The sequence below is a fragment of the Rhopalosiphum padi genome, chromosome 2 (assembly GCF_020882245.1).
Source record: "Rhopalosiphum padi isolate XX-2018 chromosome 2, ASM2088224v1, whole genome shotgun sequence".
NCBI lineage: Eukaryota > Metazoa > Arthropoda > Insecta > Hemiptera > Aphididae > Rhopalosiphum > Rhopalosiphum padi.
Window position 1 is genome coordinate 1399151 of NC_083598.1, and position 21499 is coordinate 1420649.

The 21499-nt window shown below is 29.1% G+C and overlaps 3 protein-coding genes across 4 annotated transcripts; 2 read left to right on the plus strand and 1 right to left on the minus strand.

The window, feature by feature from the left end:
• The first annotated feature begins 137 nt into the window (after positions 1–137).
• Positions 138–9411, plus strand: LOC132921818 (E3 ubiquitin-protein ligase ZNF598). The gene is made up of 8 exons (XM_060985028.1): positions 138–433; positions 541–743; positions 2721–2969; positions 4087–4298; positions 4389–4501; positions 4589–4763; positions 5170–6751; positions 8348–9411. Exons 2-8 carry the CDS (start codon positions 543–545, stop codon positions 8480–8482), a joined length of 2667 nt encoding a protein of 888 aa, XP_060841011.1. The 5' UTR covers positions 138–433; positions 541–542; the 3' UTR covers positions 8483–9411.
• A 2644-nt stretch (positions 9412–12055) lies between these two features.
• LOC132921386 (uncharacterized) lies at positions 12056–15054 on the plus strand. The gene is made up of 2 exons (XM_060984386.1): positions 12056–12571; positions 12781–15054. Exons 1-2 carry the CDS (start codon positions 12383–12385, stop codon positions 13156–13158), a joined length of 567 nt encoding a protein of 188 aa, XP_060840369.1. The 5' UTR covers positions 12056–12382; the 3' UTR covers positions 13159–15054.
• A 581-nt stretch (positions 15055–15635) lies between these two features.
• On the minus strand, positions 15636–20986 carry LOC132921385 (transmembrane protein 104 homolog). 2 transcript variants are annotated; one of them, XM_060984385.1, is made up of 13 exons: positions 20456–20986; positions 20246–20389; positions 19979–20107; positions 19793–19914; positions 19624–19729; positions 19351–19474; positions 18292–18356; positions 18091–18221; positions 17931–18024; positions 17763–17856; positions 17248–17663; positions 16877–16990; positions 15636–16327 (listed from the first exon to the last, which is right to left on the minus strand). In XM_060984385.1, exons 3-13 carry the CDS (start codon positions 20000–20002, stop codon positions 16106–16108), a joined length of 1512 nt encoding a protein of 503 aa, XP_060840368.1. In that variant the 5' UTR covers positions 20003–20107; positions 20246–20389; positions 20456–20986; the 3' UTR covers positions 15636–16105. The 2 variants fall into 2 exon arrangements, with proteins under 2 accessions (XP_060840368.1, XP_060840367.1); XM_060984384.1 differs by having other exon boundaries at positions 20257–20389; positions 20456–20984.
• Between the last annotated feature and the right edge of the window lie 513 nt (positions 20987–21499).

Here is a 21499-nt window from a genome sequence, read left to right on the forward strand (position 1 = left end):
GTCGTCGTTGTTGTTGTTGATGTTTTCTTTTTTTTTTTATCACATTACCATTTTTGCGGTTTTAGTGGTAACAACGGTCATCGAACGAATCGCAACCGACCGACGGGGCACCGTCCTCCACCGCCACATGTGATCGTGTGATTATTATTATTATTATTATTTTAATAATTTTTTTGCATATATTTTTTTTTCTAATTTTAAAAACATCAATTTGAGTTTTAATTATCAATTTTTTTTTTAAATCTTCATTTTACTCAAGTTTGAAGTCCGGAAAGTTGCCATCAAACGATAACATTATTCTCGACATTTTACTTTCACTAAATACACACATTAACATGTATATATAATTAGTACACGTTTTTGTGTTCGTACATGCGCAACATATATTTCGTTGATACATAAATTTATTTTCCACGATCAGTGCCAAAATACGGTAAGTTGACAGTACTCATCGTAATGTTCCGAACAACAAATTTTTATGTTGAGGTCAACCAACTTACATTAATAATACTATATTCGTTTGTTGTTCTTGATTGGTAGAAATGGACCGAAGACCATCATCTTACAGATCGCGTCAAGCGTCATCCAAACCATCAGGCCCTAGTTGTGTGATATGTTTTAAAATTCAATCAATTTATTCAATTGGTACCTGCGATCATCCTGTATGCTATGAATGTTCAACTACCATGCGAGTGCTCTGCGATCAAAAGGAGTGTCCGATTTGCAGGCGAATACTGACCAAGGTTTTTAATACAATATATTATTCTTAACGTTTAATAAAATGATAACTATGGTATTGTTCAACTGTTCTAATAATTATTATAATGTTTAGATACTTACTATTTACTATTATGAGTTCAGACTTAGATGAGCCTTATCAGTTATAATAATAATATGTATATATACCTTTTTTTAACACAACTAAAATTAATAGTAGATATCTGCAGAAATTTTTAACATTGATAGGAAAGTATACACAAAATAAAAATGAACATATTGAGTCTCAATGCTATCTACCTAATAATAATAGATAATTTACTGGATAAATAAAATAAAATAGCAATACTTTTTACATTAGAGTATTTTAGACAAATAATTTGAATACTTGTGTTAAGACATACAATGTTTAATAATTATTTTCAGCATCTAACTATTACTGTGAATTAAATGGGTATTTTTTTTTCTTGTAACTCTCTAATTACTATATAATTTTTCCTCAAATTTTTCTTAATCATCTATGTAGCTTACAAAAAAGTTTATTGCTTGTTCTAATTCTCTTGGTCTGAACTGTATATGTTTAAACTAAAATACTGATGTTAATAAATTATAATACTGTGTAGTTTAGAGAAAAACGTTTATGAATAATCTATATTAATATATACCTTAATTTTAATTGAAAATCCTACATCTTAACAATAAATATGGATTCTGCTAAACATAAATTTTCCCTGTTGTATATCTATAATAAAGAAACAAAACACGTGGGTATAATATCTTTTTAAGAACATTAATTAAGTTAAGTAAATTTTATTATTTTAGGTAGGTACATACTTGTCACTAACCTGATGCCGCTATCCATCTCCACCAATTTTGTAAGACCTCCATACAAATTTCAACTTATGGTTATTTAGATTAACAGTGTTAATAGTATATTATAATAAATGTACAATCTATAATTTATATTTCATTGTTTGTACTATAATAATTGTTCATCAGTATGAATGATAGGTACTATTTTAATTTTAATTTTGACAACCAAAATAAACTTATTTCACTGGAATTTCTGTTTGATGTAATGCCAATGTGTACTAATCATATTATATCATTACCATACTATTATACATCATTATAAAACTGTATTCTTTCATTTTGAAACAATTAACAACAATATTTTTATTGCATTTAAATTTGAAATCAATTCTAAAAATACGGTTGGTGTGGTCATAGAAATCAATTTTTTAACATATAGGTATAATATATGAAATTAAAACTAAGTATATAGTGCATCAAAATGTCATCAAATCAGTAATCATTGGTTAAAATTAAGTTTTCTTATTAAAATGTGCTATATGATATAACTGTCATAAAATTTAAATTATGAAATAATAAAAGTTAAAATACATAAAATAGACCCATCTATATTATTTATATATATATCTTGTTCTATCTACTAAATTCTATAACTTTTTACATTTTTAATCCAGCTTGAAATCTTCATTTATGTAGTAGACATAAATAATTGATAAGATATATTCCAAACATTTATTTAGCTATATAAAAAATAAAAAATATATTAAAAACTTTGAACACATCTCTATAAATTACTATGATTATAATATATACACAGTTGATTTAAATTGTACCTAAGTATAAAACATTTATGTTAAAAACCAATAGATACTATTAGTAATGTTCTTATATATATTTATATATTTTATAAGTGTATGTAGCTATAAAATATGAAATGTGTTGTAAACTGATGCGAGTATGACTCCCTTTCCAAAATAGCTGGTCTGAAGCAATGTGCCTTTTGACTGGACGACCAACTCATATGCAAAGACACACAGCAGTCAGAGCATTGCTAGTACAGAATCCCCTAGCCTTTTATTTTACTTGATTAAAACTAACCAATAAATATTATATTTTTGTATCAAAGCAAATTTGTTCAAATACATGAATCCGTAATACTTAACTTTTAAGTTATTTTTATTTTTTTACAGGTCATTTTTACAAAAGATGAGTTGGATTTGTTTAAAAATTTGGATGATCGTTCATATCCCCGATATAATAAAAAGTATGGCATTGCATTTGGTGATCTTTCTGTGGAAAATTCATTTGACCAATTATTGCGTTGCTACTGTAAAAAATGTTACGAACATCCAGAGTTCACGTCATTTGAACAATTATCTACACACATGGAACGAAACCATCGTCTTTATGCTTGTCGCCTCTGTGTGAACAATTTAAAGGTGATTTAAATTTAAAATCAATTTAATTTACTATTTCTTTATATTAATGAATTTAATCCACCTATATTAGATTATCAACAGTTCTATGAATCTATTGATTTTACAATAATGCGTGTTTTTATTCTATCTGTCATCACCTTTTTTAGCTATTAAAATTAAGTAGGGAAACTAAATTGATTTTATTTTTAGTTATGATCAAAATTTAATAACTGTAGAATACTTATATTAGGAGTTTACTAGACAAAATTTTCTTAATATTTTCACTCTTTTTGTACTATTTAAAGATATTATTTAAATATTTTGACTGAAATATTTTTTTTTATTTATGTATAATACGATTTTTGTTTTTGGTAAAAAAAAGCTTGAAAATACAAATAATTCAAGATTCCTTAATTATTGTCCATATACCAATTACAAAATAACAAATTGTTCTATATAAGATTTTAAAATTCAAAATTTTTTTGCATGTATTCTTCAAAATTACAAAACTATACTAATTATTATTTAGTATAAAATTCATAAAATATTAAATGTTTAAAATTTAATAGAAGCTTCCAATAAGCTATATACTATATAGCTATATTTTACTATATAAGCTAACTTATATAATTATATAAGTTTTTTTTACAAGAACTATGAAAAACCATCGAGTGCATTTCCACAAATATTTTTATAAATATTAAAGTTTAAATTTTATCGAAATTAGATGATCATACCTAAGATAACAATTATAGTATTTTATTTTGAATTCAATTAATATTGAACTTGTAGAAACTTGAAATATTATACTGTTGCATAAATTATTATTTATTAATTTATTATGCTATGAAAATTATAAAAATTTTGGATTCAATTTAAGCTTATGATAGACTTCAAATTTTTGTTGATCATATTTTATTAGTAGATAATAAAACAAATTACTATAATAGTTATATAAATATATGATAAAATAAACGTAACATATGCAATTATTTATCATTGAATTTAAATTTAACACATTAATTTGACAAATTACACTCAACAAACTATAAACAGCAGAGCGAATACCTACTTCCCTCTATTTTATAATATAATAACAAGTCAATTTGTAATTGTGTATTTGCTTTAACCATAATAGATATTTCCAAGCCAGAGACGTTGGTATAATTTCGATGAGTTGGTTAGACATGAAGAATGTGGAGACCCCGATAATACATCTCACCGTGGCCATCCTGAATGTCAATTTTGTAAAGTTCGTTACCTAGACAAGGACGAACTTTATAAACATCTAAGGAAGGAGCATTTCTATTGTCATTTTTGCGATGCCGATGGTATTCAAGACTACTACATGTGTGTATTAATTTATTTTTATAAATAAATAGACCTAACCTAACACATTTTTACGTATTCCCTAACCAAAATGTTGCTATTTTTTTACAGGTCATATGACTGGTTGAGAAAGCATTATTACGACAATCACTACCTTTGCGAAGAGGGAAATTGTGTTAATGAACAATTTACGTCAGTTTTTCGTACGTCAATTGACTTACAAGGTATATATTATCAATATAAAACTAATCGTTTTGCCGATTGAAATTTGTTGAATATTATTCATGTTTCCTTTTGTCTTTGCATAATAGCTCATAAAGCACAAACACACAGCAGGGATCTAGGAAAACAAGGATACAAAGAAGCACGTACTTTAAAACTTGAGTTTAACTTGAGACCACGACACTTTCCGGCAGTTGAAGCTGGCAGACCTAACCAATACCAACCTCCACGACAACCGCCCCGTCAACCTACATCTGATAATCTGTAAGTATTATATGTACACAGTATTCAATTTAACCATCTACAGTCTACACCAGCGTTTCCCAAACTGTGGTCCGCGGACCCCTAGGGGTCCCCACGTATACCGGAGGGGGTCCGCGAACATAAATAATTAAAAATACACAAAGTACCTATCTATAAAAATGAAAATACTGATGTTAATATTCGTATAACGTGGAAAATTTTTATTTTTATTATCTCGAAGGGGTCCGGCAGAGAAAAAGTTTGGGAAAGGCTGGTCTACACTATAATTTTCTGAGTATTAAATTAAATTAAAAACGGTCGAGAAATATTAGCGTACCTACTCAATTAAATAGATCAATTTTTTCAAATAAATATAACGATGTTGCAGCACTTGTTTAACAATAATATCACAATTATTTATGTACAGTTACAACAACAACAACAATTATTCCGACGGTCACATGTTGCCGGCGACGTCATCGGATCGCGCCATCAACGTACGCAACACCGCAGACTTTCCATCACTGAACGGTCAGCACACGACGGTGCTGCCATGTGCCCGCACCAGGAAACAAAACCAATCGGTAAACACACAAGACTTGCATTCGTTTCCGGCCCTGGGACAGGATCCGCAGCCGCCAGTGGCACCAAAGGCCCAGAAACCGGCGATGAATAGCATCCGAATGGCCGCGGTGTTGAAGAAACCAGCGGAACCTCCTAAACTGGACAGAAACAAAGACGCTAAGGTGCCTTCAGGCCCACGGTTGCCCAATCAAGCCAGGGACTTTCCGTCATTGGATGGCAACCATAACCACCAGCCACAGCAGCAGCAAAACTTGCAACACCCCAGATTGGCCGCCAATAAAGAGATGGCGGCGACCAGCAGTTCAGGCAGCGGAAGTTGGGTGTCTAAAGCCAAGACGGGCAACGAAAACGACAAGAAAAAGGTAAAAAAAGAACCGCCAGCCATTAAGAAAAAAATTGCTGAGGCGCCAAAGGTACCAGGCCCGTCGGACTTTCCGAATTTGAACAAAAAATATGAACCATCCAAGAGCAATCTAGCCAAGTTGGGCGGCAATAAAAAGAAAACAGATAACTCGAAGAAAACCGCGTCGGTAGAAAACAATGTCAACGGAAGTGGTATTGTTCAAAACGGGAAGAAAAACCCTCCGACCGTGGACAACAACGGTAGTAATAAGGAAAATGTCAACAAACCCAATAACAAAATCGTTAACGCGGTGCAGATGTGCAACGGTGGTGCGGTCGGCGACGTGTCTTGCAAGACCTCAACCGCAACAACTTCTACGAATAATAAGATGGTCAAGAATGAAGTGATAAAGTCCGTCACATCAGCCCCGGCCGAACAGCCGAAGAGAGAGCCGTCTAAAAAGAAAGAGCCTGCAGCTACAGTCGCCCGAACGTCGGCGCAACCTGACGAAGAATCCGTTTCAGATACCAACAACCCAAAGGACAAAAAAAAGAGGAAAAAGAACGAAAACCGAGGAGAGCAACAACAACAACCAATTTCATCGGTCGGGCACCAACAGCAACAGTTGCATAACAATCACATCAAAACATTGACGCCGAAAATACCGCCGGGATTCGAGAACGCGTACCAACAACAGCAACAGGTCAGAGCACCCCCCGGGCTATCCGGTAACCGCGGTCCATCTCCCGCAGCTCAGAACCACCACAGGATCAAAGCGCCGCCCGGTCTGTCGTTGACAGACAGCGGCGGCGGTGGTAAATCATTCGAGTACTTGCATCCGACCGATTCATCCGTCCGAAACAAAGTACTCATCAACAACCTGATGGCCGCGCTCATACCTGCTCGCGATGAACGTTTCGACACGTTTGAGAAGTTCAAAGAAATGTCCACATTGTTTCGCAAACACGTCATTACCGCGTTTGATTTTTATTCATACTGCGTCGAAGCACTTGCCCCACATAGCTTCGAGTCCGTCTTCCAGGAACTTGTGTTACTGTTACCCGACATCCAAAAGCAGCGGGTACGTACTTACATGTAATATTAATCACAAGTCTAATGTTCCATCGCCACGCCTTTATCTAGCTTTTAATGTCTTCTTTCTTAGATCCCTTTACATATTGATTTTATAATGATTCGTGTGTATTTTTTTTTATCAATAGATTTTTTGTTTTGCCATTTTAATTTCACATTAAAAAACTTGAGTTACTCCTTGACCCTTGTGACTAATACGTGATATAAGTACATTACTCAACCGATTTCGCATTATAGACTATAGAACCTAGTTGGCCCCTATCAACCAATGAATCAAATAACTATGTCAACATAGCGTTATATATAGCAACAACGTTTAAAAATTTTCATCGAACGTTAACTTTTTCATTCGTTATTATAATAAGAGTTTTTGTTAAGCTGTTCCTATCCACTAACAACAAGAACGTAGTATAATTACATTACCGATTTCGCGTTACAATACTTGAATTGCCCCTAGAAAACGATGAATTATATAATTATGTTCATCCATCTTGTTAGGTTGGGCAACATTATTCAATGTGTTTCTATGCAATAGAGATAATATAAAGGGACATATGCTATGTTCAATACCGACTTTTGTTTGTATCTGCTACTTTTTATCACAGAAATTATTTATGAATGTTTTAAGTTAGCATTTTGACAAATTTGTTTCTACTATAAATTTTAATGTGTAAAATCATCAAACGATTTTAGTTTTTTTTCGTGTAGATTAGATTAATCATACTGAAATATTCCACTGTTACATTATCAATTCTATACTCAAATTTTCAAAATATTTATAAGTGAATGAAGTTTTCTTATTGTCACCTACATTTTTTTTTTAGTTGTAAATGGTAATTAACTGTTAAACTTCTGTAAAACTTGATTAGACTCAGGCAAGAAAATTGAAAATTGACTACAAAATCCCGCATATTTTGTTTTTTTGCAATTTAAAAATATAGAGGTATGATATTTATATAAGCGTTTAAAATTTAAATTTTGAGAAAATTATAAAAATTTATAAAATATTTGATTTTTATATCTAATGCTTGAAAATTTAATACAAGAACCTTGTAACCTGAAAGTGGTTTTTATACTGAAACCTAATATTCTAAATATTTTACAATCATTTGTCTTTATAGGCGTTTGTTGTTCTCTTTTTTATTCGATTGAACATTTAAAATAAAAATTACAATTTAGTTACTTTGTTGGAAACAAATATATAATTGGATACTTTAAAATGTTACTTAAAATATTATATTTTACTATATGCGATGACATTTCCAAAGATTAACTTTGATCTATTCATTATTTATATATTAGTAATACACTAATATTAAATTAAATTACCATAATATAACAAAAATACATAAGATAAAATAAATGTAGTAATATAGATAACCGTCTCCGGTCAGAATCGCTTTTCGTATGCAGTGATTGTATTTAAATTTAACATAATATGTATTACAGTGAAAATTAGGTACTTGATTACGAAATGCACCGAACTCCGACTGAAGCAGAACAGCCCAATTTTTTTTCTCTGAATATATAATAATATATACTATAAATATTTATTTAATCAGTTTCTTTTTTTATACTTTTTAAGGAATTACTGTACATCTACAACCGAAACAGTAGACACGAGATGACCGTAGAAGTGTGCAAACACTGTCGTCAAGTGTTAAAAGCCAGTGACTTGGAATCCCATATGTCCGTTCACGGTACGACCGCGCGCAGTTGAAATGAAACTGATCCGTTTGTGTCTGTATAGCACAAATCGAATCGTTAACGTCGATCATGCCTCCAAATTGTAATTATTAAACCACCATCATTATATTCTAATTTTATTGTAAACTTTTTAAATTGCGCTCGCGCATGGGTGTGAAAAATATCAAAAATATTATCTTTATACATATAATTATCTTTTTTTTGTTCTTTTTTTGTAATTATTTATTATTATTATTTAATTACTTATGTAATCAATATTAATTTCTAAAGAGAGCTAAGTTTAGTGTTAAACACTTTTGAAAACATTTTTAACAATAATATGTTTTCAAAGCTCAATGTGCTTGTTAAGTTTATATTCGTATATATTATTTACCTATTATTATTATTATAAACTATTTGTCGGCTGTTCAAATATTTACAATAAGAAAATAATATTTAAAAAAAATTAACATCGTCCGCCATTTAAAAATTGACGATTAAAATGAAATATATTATCATGCTACGATGTATACATCGTAAAATATCTAATATTTTATGTATCATGAAACTACACAATTGTATAATAACAGTAATAATAATACTAATAACAATATATTGTGTATATGGGCGGGTCGTGGTGTTTTACTCGATTTAGCTCGGATCGTATACTTGTATCATGTATATGTATTTTGTATCATGTAGAAGTTAATCGTTTTTAATACGATATAATACACACTATACATATTATTATATAAGTTTATTACTATTTTATTATGTACATCCGATTACTTTCTGTGGGTACAGATATATGTCATGTATTGTTTTTAATTATAGTGTAAGGACTAAGGAGAACACATTGCATATTAATATATTATTATGTACCTATGTTTTCGGTCGATCAGACAATAACATTATACTACCTAGACTGTAATAAAAGAAAAATAAATGTGTATTTGTAAAATAGCGAGCTTATACAATTTTTTAAATTGCGTTCAATGGATATTATTACTCTATTTAGTCTATTCTACCAAAATTACCATGTTGGCATGTGATCATGGTAGCAACCTATTCATGTCACGTTGCAAAACATAAGGTTATAATTATCGGCTACTACATCAAACGGGGGAAGAGAAAACGTGATTTTGACCATGATTAAAGATATACTTTAATATCTTCAATCATGGTTTTGACACATTTATGGAAAATGTAATGATATAAATTATTAAATACTGTGATTATGTTAATATGTTATTATTATCATTTTTTGGTATACCCTATAGATAACTGTTTTAAAGACATTTATTTCCATCACGTGCAATGGCGCCGTTTAGATAAGGGAAATGTCAGTTGGGAACATTGGCACTAGTAGGTATTTTCACTTTTTTCATCGACCCTCCATCGAATTTTCAAACATGCCAATGACCTATAAATAGTAAATACTCAAAATAATACACTTTCAACTTAGTATTGGATTCCGGATCCTAGATATAACATTAATCACATTATAATATTACTACAAATGCTATTTTTAACCTTCAAGATAAAAAGTTATTGAGGTATTAGCTATAATACTATAATGTCGTTATAATAGTAGCCGACAATAAAATTAATCAAAATTATTTAATTCGTATTTAAAATAAATTGTATAAGTTATATATGTATAGCTTTTGTTATCACAGAAATTTTTGACACGTGTAGTTTACTAGTCATACTTTCAATAATATCGAGTAATCCATTGAACGTAAACACTCATTACTTCAAAAAATATCAACTGTTTTTAAAATATTTTTATCGTCATTATTTTTTTAAATTTTGAATGAGTATAGCTTAAAGCTTATGAGTTATGAGTATTTTAAGTTTTTATATATTAAATGGAATGGTTTATAGAGGTATTCTCTAAAATGTTTCTGCTCTGCGCCTCTGCTCGTCAAAACTGAAAATATTTGTTTAAAATTTGATTTTGAGGGATCAAAATGCGCGGAATACCTAATGTAGTAACTAATAACCCGGTTTTTCCTTGTACATTACCTGCTTGAATTGATTAGGAAATGTATTTTTATTACTTTAGTAGTTTAGTACTATTTTGTTTATATGTTTTATTATTTTGTAAATTTCGTAATAACTTTACATGGTAAACACTAAATAAAAACTTTATATTTCCTTGTTTACCATAACACGCTCGTGGGGACTATGCCCATATAATTTATTTTGTGTAAAAAAGATGTTTTATTTATATTTACTTATACTTCAAACTTATTACCGAGGCAGACCTACGACAATGTGAACCTCATCGTTAAATCGTACTAAGTCTATCTCTACCGAGGCCGACTCTCTATACACCTTAATAAATAATATTTACTGTGTACCTAGTTCAAGGTTATCAAAACGTTTTTAGTCGTAATAAAATGGTTTAAAATTAATTCAGAAAAATAAATCACTATACCTAATATTTTAGTATTGAATAACCACATGCATCGAATTCATAAAATATAGAACCAAACCAAATGATACTATAAATAGTATAAATTATAAAACACAAAACTATGCTATTTTAATATGAATGTTGTTATATATGTTAATTTATTATGTATATGTATAGAATCAATGAATTATGTGATTAGTATATGCAGTTGTATTTATATTTAGGTACATTCTCTTTTACAAATAAAAGGATGTTCCGGATGTTCGATATTATTGAAGCAGCTGCCTTCAAAAATTATTTGGCATTTAAAAAAAAATATTTCAAATCGATTTTGAAATAGGAATTATTGTTTCCAATATTAAATATCAAATAGAAATAAAAAGGATACCAGGTTTTTCAATTTCAACAATAAATATGGCACAAAGCACGACACATTTGACTAGCACACGACTATTCTCACAGTGACAATAAGTAAATAAAATTGTTCAAAGAATTTAGGCATTTCGGGATGCTTATTAAAGAGATAGATAATTGTTGGTAAATTATTAATTCGTTAATACTGTAGCTACAGTGAATGAAAGTTTTGTTAAAAAAATCAATTCAATAATAATTGTATAGGTATTATATACATAAACATAATACAATAATTTAACATTTTGTTTTCTTTTAGACAGTAAAACTTATGAATTACATTGTTAACACTTATTTCAATAATAATGTTGATATATGAATATGTTTGATCGAAAAACATAATGGAACCAATTTTACACCAATAAGATTACACGGACAACTAATGCACCATTTAGAAGGTGAGCTTCAAACCGATATATAGGTTGACTAAAGTAGGGTTGTCAAATTTTGAAATGGCCAAATCGGGAAATGATATTGAATGACGAATGACATTTCTTTATGTAGCGCTTGTATGGAAATACATATATCCTTTTTTTATTTAAATATTTATTAATTAATACGAAGAAATACTATGATTTTTTTTGTAATGTTTTAAATTTATAATTATTATATTATGATATTGTGTACATATTTTCTCTCGGCTTCTATAAACCGACACAGACTACAGACCAGTGGCGCAACTAGGGGGGGGCTAGGGGGGGCTTAGTCCCCCCTGGCTATGGTTTAGCCCCCCCAAAAATATCCTTTATTAATTTTAAATATTACACGTAAAATTGTATTTTGTCACTTGGAAAAAAAGAAATGAATATTTTAAATCTCGAAAAGTTTTCAAGTAAAATAGATAAGAGATAACGATTATGTTTGATAAAATATATTGAGTGAAAAATATCTATTTTTAGACAGGGACTGTGGGTTTTATATTATTTTGTGATATTTAGGATTGCATTGATAAGCTTTGTCGTACTGTCATCTGTCTTGTAATTGAGGTTGGAATATTGAAGAATATTTACAATTATAAAACGTTACGCCTCTGTATTTTTCAGTTATTGTTATTACTTATTTCTTATTAGTTTTGTGAATTTATTGCTATACGATATTAAGATGAACAATAAAGTTTTTAATATTTTCAATATTAATAAAAAAAAAAATGATGAATGCGTAGTGCCCGTAGTGGTCAAAGAAACTTCCATAGTAGAAGCTGAAGAGCCCGTAATAGCACAGAAAATACAGCCGAATAGCCCTAATGATTTAGGTGATATTCACACCGGGCCATACCGACCAATATTACAGGTAAGTTATTCATTATTAAATAATTTTAAAAATTGTGTATATTTAACTTCTATTTTTTTTTTGTTATTTTTGCATGTCATTAATGCCTTAATATATAAATACCTACAACATTTATCATAAATAGCCTAACTATTTTAATATAAAATAGGTATATAGCAACAAAAACCTTTAGGTGTAGGTATGTAACTACTTTTACTACTGTATTATAGGATCTGTTTCAAATTGATACTGATACATTAATGGCGGAAATGACTGTTGCAAAAAATGCTTTTCAAACTGTGTATCAAGATCAGGTATTAGGTGATCCAGAGCAAATGAAAAGTATCATAAATGAAGCTACTTTTCCAAATCTATACAAACTCCTTGGTGTTGCATATACTTTGCCAATAAGTAGTGCAACTTGTGAAAGGTCATTTTCTGCGATGAGGCGAGTCAAAACATGGTTACGGTCTACTATGATACAAGAACGGTTTTCAAATTTATCTATCATTCATATTGAGAGAGACATATCAAACAATATTAACAGTGAAGACATTTTAAACGATTTTTCAAGTGCTAACAATAGAAAAATACCGTTAATTTATTAAAATGTTACCTACTATAAAAAGTTGACTTGTTTTCTTTTTTCTTACTCTCATATTAGAGGTAAACAAATTTAGTTATAATAATAATTAATATTACATTTTTAAGAAACTAGTAAGATACTAATTACTAGTGGTTGCTATAAAATGTTGAGTAGAGTATACCATTTTTATGATGGTATTTATGGACTAGGGGGGGATGGCACCCCATGGGATATTTTAAGTTCATAGGTTTGTTAGGAGGGCTGTAGCCCCCCCATAATTTTAACCCTAGTTGCGCCTATGCTACAGACTAAATAAATAACCGGCCGAACACTAGAACATGGCCTTAACCGGCCAAACCGAGACCGAATGACAAGTCAAGACTAATATACCCACGCGTACGATATATTATTGTCTCCATTTTACTGACGCACATCATCTATGTTTTATACTAACCCCTTAATGAAGTTCAGCGGTTTCGATTTTTTATTGTTATAAATTAAATATTAGAGTGAATTTGTCTATTATCAAACTTAAAGGTAAAAACATTATCTATGTACCTATTTAGTATTTAGTATTTTCATTAGACGTAGACAACATGTGTGAGTACGTCATTTTAATGCGTGAAATACAAAATCAACAACAAAATTTCAAAATCGATTTTAGATCAAGTCAACTGCAATCCAAAAATCAATAAACTACAAAATTAAATTTTGTGAACTTGAAGAAAGATAACAAATGCATAGGATATGTAGATAGTACCAATTGATTAATATGAATATATAATCAAAATACCTAATAAACAGTAGAACATCGATTATCCGAACTTCTATTATGTGAACTCTTCTCTATTATTCGAACGTCAATACGCTTGATGAATTGATGGTTGAGACTCGTTTGCGCACGGAATTGTGAACAACGGAATCCTGTTAATAGGTATAGTTTTGGGAGTACAAGTGTCTTAAAGTATAACGATTATTTTCAATCGTGGTATCTCATAAATTTCTACCATAATGAACTTATATCAATGCAGTCAATAGGAAAAAAATTAAGTGTAAAAATATTTAAAAGAATACTCAAAAAATGATTCTGAAATTGGAATGTGACTTAAATATTTTTTCGGTTTACCTTATTTAGACCCTAATGACGTTCTAGACGCATTTACTCAAATAATTTCAAGAGCTCCATGTAACATAAGTATGGATTTATTATATACGATATACTACGGTAATTTGGGGCCTTTAGTTAAAGTAAATTTAATTCCCGTGAAAAAAAATTGAATATCTAATTGCTTTTTTCAAATTAAATTAGTGTTAAATCACTTAAATCTATGCGCAGTTTAGATATAAACATGTTAGTTGACAAGTTTGCCTATAAAATGCTAGAAGATCGTAGAAATTTAAATAAAATAATTCAGCAAAATTTAGTTATTTATACATTAAGTAATAATTGTGTAATATTAAATAAATATTGTTATTTTTTATCATAACAAAATTTTAATTAAAATAAGTGATTTACCTATATTAGATTAATGTTTTTATACTAATATACCTACTTAAACAATATTTTAGGGGCCCATTTTTGCGGATGGCCCAAATCTCTATCTCGATGTGCGTACCTAAATATTATAATGTGATAAATTTTTGAAAAAATATAATCGTAAATATAAAATATGTAAATGTTTTTATTTATATATAATAATGTAATAAGTAATAATATTCAATTTATTAACTAAAACAATTTCTACTGTACCTACAAATTAAAAGTTTTAATTTTATAGGTATGGTGTTGGTATATTAATATCCTACTTATTTGTGTTTGTAGTTGAAACTCTAATAACCAATTTTACTACCTATAATAGGAATACACTTAACATTATTAATACGTTATAAAAAAATTAACATGTATTTTTTTTCATGTTAATAAACATGAATCAACAAAATTGTTGACGATTTTTTTTTTCCAATAATATATTATTGCTAGTTTAGGCTTTAAGTACTTAATAACGTACAAAATATATGCATTATTTTCATTACTGAATTACCTGTTGGCTGTTAGTTTATTTAATGATTTTTTTATTGGACAGAAAGGCTTTTGCCAAATCGAAATCGGAAAATTAGGAATTGGTGAATTATTAATCTGCAAATTGGCAGGTAGTCTGTGACACGTGTTCAATTCACATAAATAGGGCACTGAGACATGTTATGCTCAACTATGTCTTAAAAGTTAGAACTTGTGCAGGCAGTGTGGGATTTTAGCTTTCTTCAATGAATGTAATCATGCTGATAGTTTAAATGTCCATGTAAAATTAACACCTATGTGAGATGATATTGAGAGAGAGACTCTTTGAGATCCAAGTCCAATTAATCTACCAATTATTTGATTACACGACAGACATACAAAGGGGTATTACTTGAGTGCTGCTCAATGAATTAAAGTTGCTGTCATGGTTTGTAAATTAAGTATAGAATAAATACAAATCTAATAATTAATAACAATAATTTTAAATTCAACAAAATGTATTTTTTTCTGGTACAATAATTGTAGGTATGTTTGATAAAATCATCACAATAATTAATTGCTGAGACAAAATAAACAAAGTAACCATGGCAAATACAAAATTACAAGAATTTATAAAATAAATATTTCAATAACATAAGTTATAAACTTATATGTTAAATAGTAAAAACATATATAATTGTATATATTGTATTGTATCAATTTTTTTTTTGCTTAATTCTTTTTTTTTTTTTTTTTATATATATATAAAATGTAATTAAGAAAAAAAAATATATTTTTAATAACAACGTCTATACTATGTTAAATATTATGTATACACTTAACGTGATGTAAATAATCATAGTCTTCATATCTCTTAAATAATTCTTTAGTAAAATATATATGATAAAAGTTAGAATGGTAGACAAACATAATAAAGAGAAACAAGTTTAAATGAACGTATGTCCATCTTTCATTGGAATTCTTTACTTATCAAGGAAATGGTTAAAATTATCACACATATCACTGTCCATATTAGAATGCACAGTGGCCAATATTTAGACTTAAACGGTGAGCAATAATCGTTCTTAATTGCAGCCACTTGTTGTGGAATTTCAGCACGTGCAGCCATGACCAATAATGCAGGGGTTGCATACTGAATACCAGTACCAGCATACACAGCGACGATCGAAACCTGCAAAATTAAAAATTATAATTTTAAAGGCTACACAGCCCAACTATTTTTGTTATAGAGAATTCAGATAATCATGTATATTAAACCAATTATTTTTAATAAAAATAATAAATACTAATATAATTATTGGTATTTAGAAAGCAATTTTATCTGCAATACACTATAACGTCTATAACTATATACATGAAATAATTTGTATTTATGTTTTGTTTTAATGATTATGATGAGTTACTATAAATGTAAATATTTATACAAATCAAGTGGAAGGGCACTAAATGTTATAACACATATTTATATACCCTAAAACTATATTGTTTGTTAATACAGATCAGTGATTTTTAACTTTTTTGGTTCAGTGCCCATTCACTGAGATAACTAAAAAATTCTCATACAAATATGGACCTGTATTCTAAATTAAAAACTGTTAATTTAATATTTGGTAAATAAATATTTTATTTAACTCAAATTTAACTATTCTGATTTCGCTTGTGAAAATATGTGTGTTGTACATTAATAAAATGTATTGCTGAAAAATAATTAAGCACTTACCAAAACTTCAAGGCGTGCCACAAAAGCCGCTAGTAGCACAGGTGTAATTAAAGAGAACAGTGGTATAACTATTCGCTTCCAGATCCAATGTGCATCACTTGGAAGAAACATCACCTACGACAAAAATATATACATTACTTAGATGAGTATATATGATCAGTAAACAAAAATTATTTTTTAATAGATTAACTTTACAGTTATATGAACTTTACATGCAGTAGTTTATAGTTTTACATTTTTATAATTATAAATAACAAATTGGTAATATTAATGTTACAAATATTTTTTATAATTAATATTATACAACATAATTGTTGAATTTATGGATTAAACTTTTAATATAAATTAAAATAAATAAATCTTGTGCTTACTTGGATATTATTTCTTAATGTAATTGCAATCACTGGAAAACTAATACTGATTGTAAGTACAGGAAAAAGAACTAATATTGAATCAATCAATCTATAAAATAATCCAGTATCTTGTGTTGGTGTGAAATTGATGGTATACAATTCATTTACTTTTGGGAAAGCAAAAATACCCGTCATACACAGACACATGAGCAATGTGTATACTAACAGGAAGTTAGCTGCCACTTTTAGCAATATTTTGTTTTTATTTTTGATAGGTGAAATCACTGATGGGATTGAATGATGACACATAAATGCATAAATTGAAGCACCTATTAATTGTGGCAAAGCAATAAAGTTTGCTGCTGGTGGAGATCCATGCTTTTGAGTTGGAGACATCAGTCGCATTGTTGCTAAAACGATCATTGTAATGATAGCTAAAAAAAAAAAGAATTGATACAAATAGATCAATTTTAAAGAATTACACTAAAAACCAAAGGTAAAAATATATACTGTATGTGTAAAATAAAACTTACCAATGATACGCATTAAGAAACTTACAACTTGTAAGTATTTAGTCTTTTGGGCATTAAAAAATGTGAACGGTCCTATTATAAAGATATACAGCATCTATTTTTAACAATTATTGTAGTATTAATACCTATTATTTATGTAAAATTATTATTATATAACTGCATACATACCAAATAGCTTAAATAAATTTCATGTTTAGTATAAGAAGAATTGTCCCAACACAAATCTGACTTATTAGCAGAATTATTATTTAATTTGTGATCGCTAAATAGTTTAATAAATTCAATATAATATTAAAAATTTATTTTAATTAATAAACGGACAATTTACCATGTAAAGTCTACAAGTGATTGTCCAATTGCCTTATAGTAAATTGCTAAATCACCAAATAAATAGCCACTGATGGAAAAGAAAAATATCACTTTAGCAAATGGAGGCAATAGTACTGTTACCATTTCTCCCTGAAAAAATTAATTATTAATTACTTTAAAGTGATGTACAAAAACAATATTTGAATAAATAATATTTTACCATTTCTATCCTATTATCAAGTGAAAGTAATTCAACAGATTCGGGAGGAAAGTCCATTAAAGAACCTAAAATAGAATAAAATAAAATTAATAAATGTTGTAGTATATTATTAAAGGTATAATATTTGTTTAAAAGAATAATTCCAATAATAGATAAAAACAATTGGAATAGCTAATTTATAATAATATAACATTTAACAATGACTAATCAAAAATTCAAAACATTAAGAGCAGTCAACTCAATATTTGTTTTCTGTCTTTAACGCACATGCAACATAGCAAAATTTTCATTCAGAAGACTCAACCTAGTGTAATACTAGAATGAATTGACCCATTATACAGCTTAAGTTAAGTACATTATCTGGGTTTGTTTATTATTGTTTTTTTTAGGATATTTAAAAGTGTATTCAGGTTATGAGTATGTAAAATATTAGAATTTTGTAATTCTCATATGGCATAAAAATGTAAAGATGGTAAAAAATCCAATGTACAAACACAAATAATATTTTTAATGGTAAGTTTTATAATAGATCAATTCACTTCAATATTTTTAATATTAAAGCTAATAATACAAGGATTGATTTTTCTTTTGTATTAGCTACGCTCTATGTTGTTTTCCTTCAAATTACTATGTTGTGTTTGGGTGAAAAAGAGAAAACAAATAGTATGAAAAAAAATGTTGTCTACAATTATTATTAACATTGTAATACTACAATAAAAAATAATTTATAAACTTTGAATATGATAGAATTTGTATTATTTTAATCATTTACTTAAACAGGGTAAATAACAAAAAATATTCATTATTTTTTATAACTTTGATTGAATAATATTATAATTTAATATTGACTTTGTAATTGCCAAATTTTCTGAATAGTGATAATAAATAATAAATAAATAAACTATAGTAATTCAATATTATCATAACGTTTATATGCTTATTAGTTATTATAATAGAATCCAATTTTATAAATGATATGTCCATCATTTAATGGTATACCTACTGTGTAGTGTATAATTATAAATTAATAAATATAATTGTATTAAGTATGTTGCATACTGGTTGTAGGTAATACTGAATTGTCGAAAATAGGCGATTCATTTTCACTGTTATAACTATCTGTGCTAGCATTTGAAATCCTGTCATAGTTAACTGATGCAACTTGTGGCATCATGTCTTTATGCTGAAAAAATAATAAAATATTAAAAAGTAGACAATTTTCATAGCAAAAACGGTGATATAGCCTAAGTCTTGTAAGGATCTTCAATTGTATACAATTTTGATGGTAATCTAAGTAAAAATATAAATTATAGCTCAGAATATTTTACTTACCGATTTCAATATCCTGGTAACACTTTTCATCATTTGTAATTTACGAAGTTGTGTTATAGAATTTGTAATCGTGATAGCTTCTATAATGAATGAGAATGTAATATAACTGAAAATAAATACTTATTATTTAATCAGTTTTAAACATAACAATTAGAAACCATTGTATTACCTTAAGAAAGCCAAAATAGCAATAAATAAACTACTCAAAAGCCATCCTGATTCTTGAACAACACCAGGCAATGTCAGTGAACCCGGCCCAATAATCAGGTTAAAAACAAAGATCAAACCAATCTGGGGAGAAACAGGTATTGATTAATATTTTTTACAGGCAATGAATAACAAAATAATTGCTTACAAGTGTCGAGTATTGGGAACTCATGGTTTCGTTTTGTATGCAGCGGTACCACTATACTAGTATGCCTATTATATTTACGGTTACGATCTTACGTGACAACAATGAAAAGCGACATTGCACACAATTCGTCTGCAACAAAAATAAAAAACCAAAACGTTAAATCATTCACAATATGTACAAGACAGACAACTGTATTATTGCACAGAATTTCAATAATGTAAATTAATATATTATAAAACATAAAAAAAATAATCATAAGACACCTACTAGCTACTTACCTCACATTACCGAGCGCCGATTTGTAACGACAAACGAATATGACCGTGACGGGGAAACGCCAATGATGAATGTTTTAGAAGTCGACTAATACCAAAAATACGTCCTCGAACAACGGTAACGGTCTAATCTAATCTGTTCCGATTGGATTTTATTATTATTATTACTATTATTATTTATTATATTATTTTAACAACTCACTACTGTTTAATATGTAACATAGAGAGATGGCCATAAAGAGGAAACAAAGACGTACAAATGATCATCGTGGTCGGAGGCCCCTATGATGAAACCATTCGTACCGCGTTATTGTCAGAGTTCGGACGGAATTAAATTTGTTTATATTTCGATTATTGTTATTTCTATTGAGTTATAAGAAAATTGGTATTTTTAGTGTGTTAACATAATAATGGCGTATAATATTATTAAATTTTGTAAAAAGTAAAAACCGTTTTTGAGTGGAATCGGATATCAGATATCAGACTCGTAAATCACCGTCGGAAACCCAAGTCGTAGATAACACTATTTACGTACGGTGCTTATGCCTTATCGGGTGATCGTTTCTGCGACGCAGCGAACTACTACTACAGTCGTCGAACACAGTGGTCAGTGACGCACGCTCTTGTTGTCATTGTACGAGATCGGTTTTTACCACAGATATCTGTGGTTTTTACGCATTGTCACCAATAAGTAGTCAAAACCACCTGCAGTTACCACTATGGTTGTAATCGTCGACCGTCCGCCGGATAATACGAAATATAATACTATTCGACGACATTCGTTTTTCTTCCGACACGTTTCAATCGTAAAACCACAGAATACAAAATATGGTTAAACTACGATTACACGGCGCCGTGGATAGGCCACTAAACGTATCTATAACGTATCACAGTCGCAATATTGGACGACCGTCTACATAGGCGCCCGGAGGGGGGCCAAGCTTGGGCATTTGCCCCCTCCCTGGCTTTTCAAAAATATTTTTTAAATTTAATGTTTTAAGATAAATAACTATTTACTATATAACAAATCCTAACATTGCCCCCTCCTAGAAAAATATCTGCGGGCGCCTATACGTATAGTAATATACGTCCTATATATACGTCGTATCGTAGTAAACGTCCGCGTCCACTCTTTAATATATAATGTGATAAGACAGCGAACTTTGACATGCGTTTTTATTCGACTGGGTTGTAATCAATATTACATTTTTAAATTTAACTTAATTTAAGAAATATTTAGAATTAT

Coding starts and splice junctions, on each gene's coding strand:
- LOC132921818 (XM_060985028.1), top strand. CDS start 543: ATGGACCGAAGACCATCATCTTACAGATCGCGTCAAGCGTCATCCAAA. Junction 744..2,720: donor GCAGGCGAATACTGACCAAG/GTTTTTAATACA, acceptor ATTTTTTTACAG/GTCATTTTTACAAAAGATGA. Junction 4,299..4,388: donor GGTATTCAAGACTACTACAT/GTGTGTATTAAT, acceptor ATTTTTTTACAG/GTCATATGACTGGTTGAGAA.
- LOC132921386 (XM_060984386.1), top strand. CDS start 12,383: ATGAACAATAAAGTTTTTAATATTTTCAATATTAATAAAAAAAAAAAT. Junction 12,572..12,780: donor CATACCGACCAATATTACAG/GTAAGTTATTCA, acceptor ACTGTATTATAG/GATCTGTTTCAAATTGATAC.
- LOC132921385 (XM_060984385.1), bottom strand. CDS start 20,002: ATGAGTTCCCAATACTCGACACTT. Junction 19,730..19,792: donor GCTATTTTGGCTTTCTTAAG/GTAATACAATGG, acceptor ATTTATTTTCAG/TTATATTACATTCTCATTCA. Junction 19,475..19,623: donor TTACCAGGATATTGAAATCG/GTAAGTAAAATA, acceptor TTATTTTTTCAG/CATAAAGACATGATGCCACA.